Source organism: Sorex araneus, chromosome 8, assembly GCF_027595985.1.
Source record: "Sorex araneus isolate mSorAra2 chromosome 8, mSorAra2.pri, whole genome shotgun sequence".
NCBI lineage: Eukaryota > Metazoa > Chordata > Mammalia > Eulipotyphla > Soricidae > Sorex > Sorex araneus.
The window spans coordinates 46,999,494-47,008,835 of NC_073309.1; the positions used below are offsets into that span (position 1 = coordinate 46,999,494).

Consider the following 9,342-nt stretch of genomic DNA (forward strand, 5'->3'; position numbering starts at 1 on the left):
TCTCACAGCTCCGTATCAACAATAAAAAACCCAGTAAGGAAAAAACAATTCGCTTAATCTGGGGTCTTAATTGTACTGGTATGAGTATTCTGGAATATTTCTTTGGCTATCAGTTATACTAACTTGGGGGATTTATGTACGAATTTAATCAAAGGGTTATGAAAATACTTAGTTTTAGTTAGATCCTTTTAAAATTGATACATACTTGTTGAATTAATGTATTACCAAGAGCTGCTCGAAAGTATTGGTATTTTGCTGTTATTTCCACTTTTCCAGGTTCAACTCTTACGTGTTAGAATATGGTGATTTCTTTTACTAACTCCATCTGTATCTCCTTTATAACTACTTGCATGTGGTAATTTCGCACGAGTCTTGATTGTACTACCTTAGAGCAGGAGTCGAGGCTAACAACTTCTTTGCACACCTTTTCCACCACAAAACCATTCCATCCCTCTCATTCTTGAAAGTCACCGTTAATTCTCTTATAGATTACTCAACACATTTCCCCTCCTCCTTTCAATTCCCCTTCACCCCTACATGGAACATTTACACTTCATTCATCCTAACTTTTTTTCCTCTTAAAACTCGCAGTTCAACTTTCCAATACTGTAACAATTGCAGACCTATACACTTAAGCGATTGGTGCCTAGGAAATACTTCCCTCTCCAAATTCAGGAACTCCGCCAATAAAAAAACGGCTCCCCCAGAAGCATTGTGGGAAATGTAGTCCCACAGTATCTAGGCGTCACAGGCGCTTCCGCTCGGGGCTGTGTTCTCTGGAATTCTGGGAAATGTAGTCCACAGGGGCCTTAGCGACACTTCCCCACAAACACCGGCGCAAGGGATTGTGGGAAGTGTATTCCCGGTGCAGCCGGGGTTCTGGGAAGCTGTTCTCGGGAGGGGGTGTAACTGCTCCAGGTGATCCGGTTACCTCGCTCCTTGCCGGTGGTGAGTGGATTCTGAGTTTCCCGACCTTTCTGAACTAGCCTCGGGCTCAGTTCCCAAAAGGGCTTGTGTTCTGGGGGGCGTTGCTGCCGAAGCGGGGTCAGGAGAGCTGGGGGGGACCCTCGGCGGAGCCTTGTCGCCCCATTCACGTTTGGAACGCTCGGGTCTGGCATCTCCTGGGCTTCCAGTGCCCCCCGACTCCCCCAGCCTGGCGCACACGTCCGGGTGAATTCCTTACATTTCTGTTTTTCCATGACAGATCGGGGCGACCCTCGTGCCTGCCTGATGCAGTGGGGTGGAGAATTGGAGAACAGTTCTCTTAAGGGCAGTTCTGCCGCGCAGGGGATGGGGGCCTCCTGCCAGCTGAGGTTTAGCTTTACTGGGGACTCGCTTCCCCCAAAACCATCAAGCCGCAGCTGAAGGGCCTCCGCTGGGTGCTCCCCTTTGATCCCGGCTGGACTCTTTCCCAGGCCACCTTCTGTCTGGGGGACAGAGAGACGACAGAACCTCATCCTGATTTCTCGGGACAGAACTGGTCGCGGTTCAGACCCTGCGTCCTTCCTTCAGCCTTTCCTTCTTCGAAAGGAACACCTCGCCGCAGTGCACCGCTGTTCCTCATGTTTAGGTCTAAAACCTGTTCTTGCAATGACTTTGTTGAAAATGCCAGGACCAATTTGCTGCCAGCTATCAGCATCCCCACCCCCATTTAACTTCCTCCAACCCCAGGACTTTGAGATTCTGCATTGTACCTCTTTGCCCCCCGATACTTGTATTTTTGGTAGTGGGGGGCCTTCTTCCTGGCTCTGCGTTGCTTAGGGGTCCATGTGCAGCACCTGGTCTCAGCTGAGTGCAACAGCAGTAGTACCTTAAACTCTGTTCTATCCCTTTTGGCTCCTAGCAACGTTGAGACAACATTGAGGCGTTGGGGGGCGGGGAAGCAAACACGGAAAGAAGCTGAAAACGGAGCAGGAGTTACTCCTTTGGAGGGAAAACTCCGCTGGTCAGGATCTTCTCTCTCTCTCCCAGAAAAAGGAAGAGGAGAAAGTTGGGCAAGTTGATCTGGAGAAGGTCCATCCTAGGAGGTTCTCCTGGAAGGGGTCAGAGTTCAGTTCAGACCTCCATGGTTAGTGGAGATCCCACAGATGTGGAGAGGGCTCCCTTACACCTCAAATCTGGGTTTGATTCTGGTGACACCAGTTTTCTTCACCTGCTAGAAGACGCTTATTTTATTCTCCACCAAAAAGATGCTTTTCCTTTTAATAACAAAATTTACCTACGGGGAACATTTAGAACATTTTCAGGGTTGGAGAGAGAGTACAGGGCTAAGGCCACTTTCTTTGATTTTACTTCCCCACACCACCTCAATGCTCCTGAGCACTGCCAGGAGTGATCCCTGAGCACTGCAGCAGGATTAAGCCTTCAGCACTGCTGGGTGTGGCTCTAAAACCAAAACCAAACTAAACCAATATCTCTTTTTTTTTTTTGCCTTATTTTTGGTTTTGGATGCCATCCAGCGATGCTCAGAACTTCCTACTGGCTCTGCACTCAGGGATCACTCCTCATGCACCATCACTTCAGGGAACCATATGGGGTGCCAGGGATCGAACCCCATTGGCCATGTGTGCATGTATGCATGTATGTGTATGCGTGCATGTGAGTGCGTGCATCTGTGTGCATGCGTATGTGTGTGTATGTGCATGTACATGCTGCACTCAGTAACAGCTTATGCCACAATTTGGCTGATTTTCCACTGTACACAGTGGCAGCCGCCCTGGGACAGGAAGACAATTCATTGGTCACCTACCTGTGTCCTTTTTCTGGTCTTTCAGACAGTGTGGGGCCCAATCAGCTTCTGGACACACCAGCCCTCAGGAGTCCATTTCTCCAGGAGCAGGACAGAATAATGACTGCATTTAAGGTGCGTGGGGATCACTCCTGGTGGGGTTTGAAGTACCATATGTGGTATCAGAGATTGAACTAGGGTTGGCTGCATGCAAGGCAAGCACCTTATTTGCTGTATTACCCAGCCCCTCATTCAGTTCTTTCTTTCTCTGGTCATACCTGGCAGTACTTACTCTTGGCTCTATCTGTATTCAGGAATTACTCCTGGTGGTGCTTGGGGGACCATATGGGGTGCTGGGGATTGAATCCGAGTTGGCCATGTGCAAAGTCCTGAGCATCGCCGTCTTACTGTCTCTTTGGCCCCACATCGTGGCTTTTTAACATTCCATTATTCTCTCCTGGGGCTGCAGAGAGAGCGCACGGGGCAAGGCACCTGCCTTGTATGCAGCTGACTATGGCTCCATATGTGATTCCCCCCACAGGACCACCGCCAGGGCTCGCTCCTGAGCACAGAGCCAGGAATAGCTCCTGAGCACTTTTTTGTTTCTTTTTGTTTTGGGGTCACATTCATTTGTTTTTGTGGTGCATAGAGCTTACATGGCTCTGTGCTAGGGATCACTCCTGGGGTTTGGGGACTCTCTGGGGTGCCGAGTACTGTATCTGCATCAGCCATGTGCAAGGTAAGTGCCCTGCCGGCTTTACTACGGCTCGGCTCCTTTACTATGGTGCCTGAGCCCTTTTGGATATGGTCCCAAAACAAGTCAATCAGTCAATCAATTGTACCCTCCTGTCAGTTTTTGCCAGTGTGTTATCCACCTGCTCATCATTGTCATCATCACTGTCACCCGTTGCTCATCGATTTGCTCGAGCAGGTACCAGTAACGTCTCCATTGTGAGACTTGTTGTTACTGTTTTTGGCATATCGAATACACCTCGGAGAGGGACGGAGGAATCGAACCCGGGTCGGCTGCGTGCAAGGCAAATGGCCTACCCGCTGTGCTATTACTCTTGCAGCGGGTAGGGTGTTGCCTTGCATGCAGCCGACCTGGGTTCAATTCCTCCGCCACTCTAGGAGAGACCGGTAAGCTACCAAGAGTATCCTGCCTGCACAGGAGAGCCTGGCAAGCTACCCGTGGCATATTCGATATGACAAAAACAGTAACAAGTCTCACAATGGAGACATTACTGGTGCCCGCTCGAGCAAATGGATGAGCAATGGGATGACAGTGATAGTCTACCATCTACCAACTGAAGGACTTCTGGTTGTAAACTTCCAGTTATAAACTTAGATATCTACAGAGCTTTTGTTTTCTTCTTTTTCTTTTTTTTCCCCCATTTTCTTTTTGTTTCACACCTGGCAGTGCTCAGGGACTATTCCTGACTTGGCACTCAGGAATCACTCCTGGCCGTGCTTGGGGGACCATTTGTAATGCTGGGGAATCAAACCTGGGTAGGCTGCATGCAAGGCAAATGCCCTTCCCACTGTGCTATCATTTGGCCCAAGCCTTTGTTTCAAGGCTCAAGCTCTGTTGGCCAGATTTCCCCCCCTCCCCTGTCTCTACACTGATTCTGTTGAACCGCTGAAGGGCGGGGTGTCAGGTTTCATGTAACCACACAGGACAGGAGGTACAAGGGCCAGGGTGTCAGCAACCGAGACTGCCCAAAAGTCACAGTCAGTCATCACAGATCTGCAAGCGAGGGCTCCTCTCTTAGCAGAGGGGGACTGTAAGGAGAAAGTGTCCTGTGTTTGATGTTGCAGGAAGCGGTGACTTTCAAGGATGTGGTAGTAGTCTTCACAGAGGAGGAGCTGGGGCTGCTTGAGCCCACCCAGCGGAAACTGTACCGGGAAGTGATGCTGGAGAACTTCCGGAACTTGCTGTCCGTGGGTAAGGAACGATCATACCCCTCCCCAACACACACACACACACACACACACACACACACACACACTTGATTCCTGCAACCCCAGGGGTAGGTTTGTATCCTCAGGAATTCTAGCCTTTGGGGCTCTTCCCTGAGTTCAGGGATCTGATCCCACCCAAAGACACAAGAGAAGCATTTGGATTTGTCGATAGGCAAATTTGTGTTTTGTTGAAGTCCCATCAGTGGATGGTACACTGCATCACACATAGTGTTTAAAATGAGGAATCTCAGGCCGGAGCAATAGTGTAGTGGGTTGGGCACTGACCTGGGTTTGATCACCAGCACCACATATGGTCCCTCAAGCACTGTCAGGAGTGATCCCTGAGCGCAGAGCCAGGAGTAAGCCCTGAGCATGGCCAGATGTGGCTCCCCCCCAAAACAAAACAAAATAAAGGATTCTGGGGCTAGAGAGATGGCTCAATGGGCTGGAGCACTTACTTTGTGTGCAGAAACCTCAGGTTCAATTCCCAGCACCACACCCTTCTCCAAGGACCACCCCCAGGAGGGACCCCTCAGCTCAGAGCCAGGTGAGGGGGTTTATCCTCCATGTATCACTGGGGTGGCCATGAAACAGGACAAGGAAAAATGAAATAAGGATTTTCTGCTTTCTGTTTTCCTTTTTTTTTTTTTTTCCTTTTTGGATCACACCCAATGATGCTTAGAGGTTACTCCTAGCTCTGCACTCAGGAGTTACTCCTGGTGGTGCTTGGGGGACCACATGGGATGCTGGGCATTTAACCCAGTCGGCCTCATGCAAGGCAAACACCCTACCACTGTACTATTTCTCTGGTACCTGATTACGTTGGTTTTGAGTGTGTTGTTGAGTCCTATTTCATGTGACAGAGTTGATGGCCTAACCACCCGTCCAAGAGTTCACACTGATTTTAAAGTACACTAGAAATAACAGCTTCACATTATGCAGCATCTCATGACGAAGTCTTTGGTTTCTACCTTGTACCTCCCAGATGTGATTAGAGGGGGCTCCAAATTAGTCCACAGGGGTCTTTCCTGGGCAGGTGAGTCAGAAACTGTGTCATACCCCAGAGGGACAAAGGGAACATTTGTTGGAATCCTTCATCCCGGAGGCCCTGAATGAAGCCTTGTCTTGTCCACACCTTTGTTCTCTGCCCTCACAGGAGTCAAGCTCCAGCATGAGATGGAGCGTGTTCCAGATGCAAAGCCCTGTGAAGAACTTGCCTGCTGGTACATCTGGCAGCAGGTGGTACGTGACTTCAGGAGGTGCCAGACATCTGTGATCAAGAAAGCTCAGTTCCAGAAACATGAGGGGTCACCAGGCCAGGTGGGGGCAGGACGATCTGTAACTCACCCAGCCCCGCGTCCCTCTCGGGGATGCCGGTCCAAAAAGTCCCTCAGCAACGTCTCTAGCACCGAACTTCCACAGCCACTGGATGCTGGAGCAAAGCCTCACGCATGTGGCGAGTATGGAAAAAGCTGCTTTGCCGATTCTACCTGTCACCCACGCCAGAGAGCCCGCCCAGGCCAGAAGCCATGTCACTGCAAGACAGAGCCAAGGAAGAGCTTGCTCCTGCCAGGGCCACTGAAAATCCCTGCCGGGGCCAAACCATTTGCCTGTCAGCAGTGCGGGAAGGCCTTTAACCACCGTGCCACACTCAGCGACCACTGCAAGTTGCACGTTGGGGGAAAAGTGTACAAGTGTGAGGAATGCGGCCGGGCCTTCCTGCACGCCTGCCACCTCCGCTACCACCAGAGGGTCCACACGGGGGAGAAACCCTTCACCTGTGCCATCTGTGGCAAGACCTTCCGCCGCCGGTCGGTCCTCAACATCCATTATGGGGTGCACACAGGGGAGAAGCCCTACAAGTGCGAGGCATGTGGGAAGTGCTTCACGTGGAGCTCAAACCTCCGAATCCACGAGCGGGTCCACACCGGGCAGAAGCCCTACCAATGTGGCACGTGTGGCAAGAACTTCTTCTCCCGCTCGAGCCTAAACCACCACCAGATGGTGCACACGGCTGACAAGCCCTTCCGCTGCCAGGAGTGTGGGAAAAGCTTCCGGTGGGCCTCGCACCTGCTCACCCATCAGCGCGTACACAGCGGCGAGAAGCCCTTCAAGTGTGGGGTATGTGGCCGGGGCTTCGTGCAGAAGTCCCACGTGCAGGCGCATCAGAAGGTGCACAGTGGCGAGAAGCCCCACAAGTGTGAGGCATGCGGGAAGCGCTACAAGACCAGTGTAGACCTGGACATCCACCAGAGTGTCCACACTGGCGAGCAGCCGTACGGCTGCAAGGAGTGCGGGAAGCACTTCAGTAAGGCGTCCAACCTGAAACTGCACCAGCGCCTGCACACGGGCGAGAAGCCCTACAAGTGTGAGGCGTGTGGGAAGCTCTTCAGCCAGCTGTCACACCTGCAGTCCCACCGGCGCGTGCACACGGGCGAGAAGCCATGCCAGTGTGAAGTCTGTGGCAAGCACCTCTGCTCCCGCTCCTATCTGAAGCTGCACCGGCGCATCCACACAGGCGAGAGACCCTACAAGTGCGAGGTGTGCGGGAAGCTCTTCAGCCAGCTGTCCCACTTACAGACGCACCAGCGCATTCACCGCAGGGAGAGGGCCTACAAGTGCCAGCCCGTGTGGTGAGCATCCAGGGTTCCAGGGCTGAGTCTCAGATTTCCAAAATTCCTGGAGGGAGCAGAGTAACAGGACCAGGGGGAAGGCGCAGGCCTTGCACGCATCCCTGCCAGTGCGACACATGTGGCAAAAACTTCTCCCGCTTGAGCCAGAACCACCACCAGATGGTGCACATGGCTGACAAGCCCTTCCACTGCCAGGAGTGTGGGAAAAGGTTCCGGTGGGCCTCGCACCTGCTCACCCATCAGCGCGTGCACAGCGGCGAGAAGCCCTTCAAGTGCTTAGGGTCTCAGGGGCCCCCACTGGGAGTGGATCCCAGAGCCCAGCAAGGAATAAACCCTGAGCACAGCAGGTGTGACTCGAAGACAAAACCAACAGCAAACACCAGAATTCCTGGTAGTGATCAGTTGTGCCCTGTCTGGCTGGAACTGAACCTTTGGGTTCAGATTATGGCTCAGCCAAAGAGCGGCGGGGCCAGTGAGTGTTCAGGGGTACGGGCACAGCTTTGCCAGAACCTCAGGAGTCCCATTGGCACTCAAAAGACAGGTCTTAAGACATGACCCATGTGGATGTTTAAAAAACCTCGAAAGACAGACTTGGGGGACAAGTGGGAGATCACGAAGCTCTGCCTATGGGAGGCCCACAATGGCGCCCCAGCACCATGGGGGCCAGTCTTCCTTGAGAATAAAGATAAAGATGGACGTTAAAGTCAATGTCTGAAAAATAAATAAATAATAAAGTCAATGTCTGGGCCCCGAGTGATAGTACAGTGGGGAGGGCATATGCCTTGTACACGGCTGACGTGGGTTCAATCCCCAGCATTTCATATGGTCCCTCAAGCACAGCCAGGAGTAATTCCTGAGTAGAGCCAGGAGTGAGCCCTGAGCATCACCAAGGGTGACCTAAAAACGACAAAATTAAAGTTAATGTGCAAGAATGTCCAGTTTCTGCAAACAGGAGTTTGCAGCTGTTCCTGACATCAGCTGAAGACAAGTGAGCACATGTTCTCCAAGGTGGCCATGGAGGAAGGGAATGACATCATTGCAAAGGTCATCTCTTGTCACAGCTTTGTAGCTGACCACCAAAACACTGCCTTGCTTAGAGCTGAGAGGACAGCAGGGAGCTCTTGATGGGAGCAGGCCAGTTCCCAGGGACGGGAACACCGGGGACTGACTGGTTTGTGTTCTGGTACATGTCCCCCTGCATGAGCCTCTCTTCCATGCTCAGTATGGAAGCCTCACTGCCATGGCTGCTGTTGCAGCTTTGGTGGCACTGTGGGTTTTGCGCCTTTGTCTCCCTATATTGGGATTTTGTCCCAAATCCTGAGGGTTTCACTCTTAGACTTTCACTCTTAGACTGACCCAGATCATTGGGGATTGCTAAAGATCATTGCCCTTTCAGATTCTGTTTTTGGGGAGGTGGTTGGGGCCACACCCAGCAGTGCTCAGAGGCTACTCTCAGCTTTGTGGCCAGGGGTGGGTCACAGCGGTATGTTGCAAACCATGCGGAGCAAAGGATCAAATCTTGGTTTACTAAGGGCAAAGCATGCACTCAGCCTGTGGAGTTATTTGCCCAATCCCAAAGTAATATTTTCAGTATAGAAATTCAATGTATTTCTACACCATATATGTTGTATATGGTGAGTTTATACAGTGGATTTATAATTTTCAGTATATAAGTTCAATGTGTCATTTCATTTCGGTGCATTTTTTTCACTAACAAGAATATCATGTAGGAGCCTGCACTATGGTGGGGAACTGCCCCTGCCTTGTATGCAGCTGACCAGGTTTCAGTCACCGGCACTACATATGGTCCCCTGAGCTCCATTAGGTGTGACCTCTGAGCACAGGACCAGGAGTCAGCCCTGAGCACAGCTGAGTAGGGCCCCAAAACAAAAAGAAATCACTGGGGCCGGAGTGATAGCACAGCGGGTAGGGCGTTTGCCTTGCACGCGGCCAACCCGGGTTCGATCCCCGGCATCCCATATGGTCCCCCAAGCACCGCCAGGAGTAATTCCTGAGTGC

The 9,342-nt window shown here is 51.7% G+C and overlaps 1 protein-coding gene across 3 annotated transcripts; it reads left to right on the plus strand.

Moving 5' to 3' along the window:
- Positions 1 to 857: 857 nt before the first annotated feature.
- On the plus strand, positions 858 to 8,433 carry LOC101556500 (zinc finger protein 234-like). Of its 3 annotated transcripts, none has more exons than XM_055146029.1 (4): positions 858 to 948; positions 2,775 to 2,863; positions 4,547 to 4,673; positions 5,847 to 8,432. In XM_055146029.1, exons 2-4 carry the CDS (start codon positions 2,849 to 2,851, stop codon positions 7,325 to 7,327), a joined length of 1,623 nt encoding a protein of 540 aa, XP_055002004.1. In that variant the 5' UTR covers positions 858 to 948; positions 2,775 to 2,848; the 3' UTR covers positions 7,328 to 8,432. The 3 variants fall into 3 exon arrangements, with proteins under 3 accessions (XP_055002004.1, XP_055002006.1, XP_055002005.1); XM_055146031.1 differs by lacking the exon at positions 858 to 948 and adding an exon at positions 1,016 to 1,170 and having other exon boundaries at positions 5,847 to 8,433; XM_055146030.1 differs by lacking the exon at positions 858 to 948 and adding an exon at positions 1,220 to 1,570 and having other exon boundaries at positions 5,847 to 8,430.
- The last annotated feature ends 909 nt before the right edge of the window (positions 8,434 to 9,342 follow it).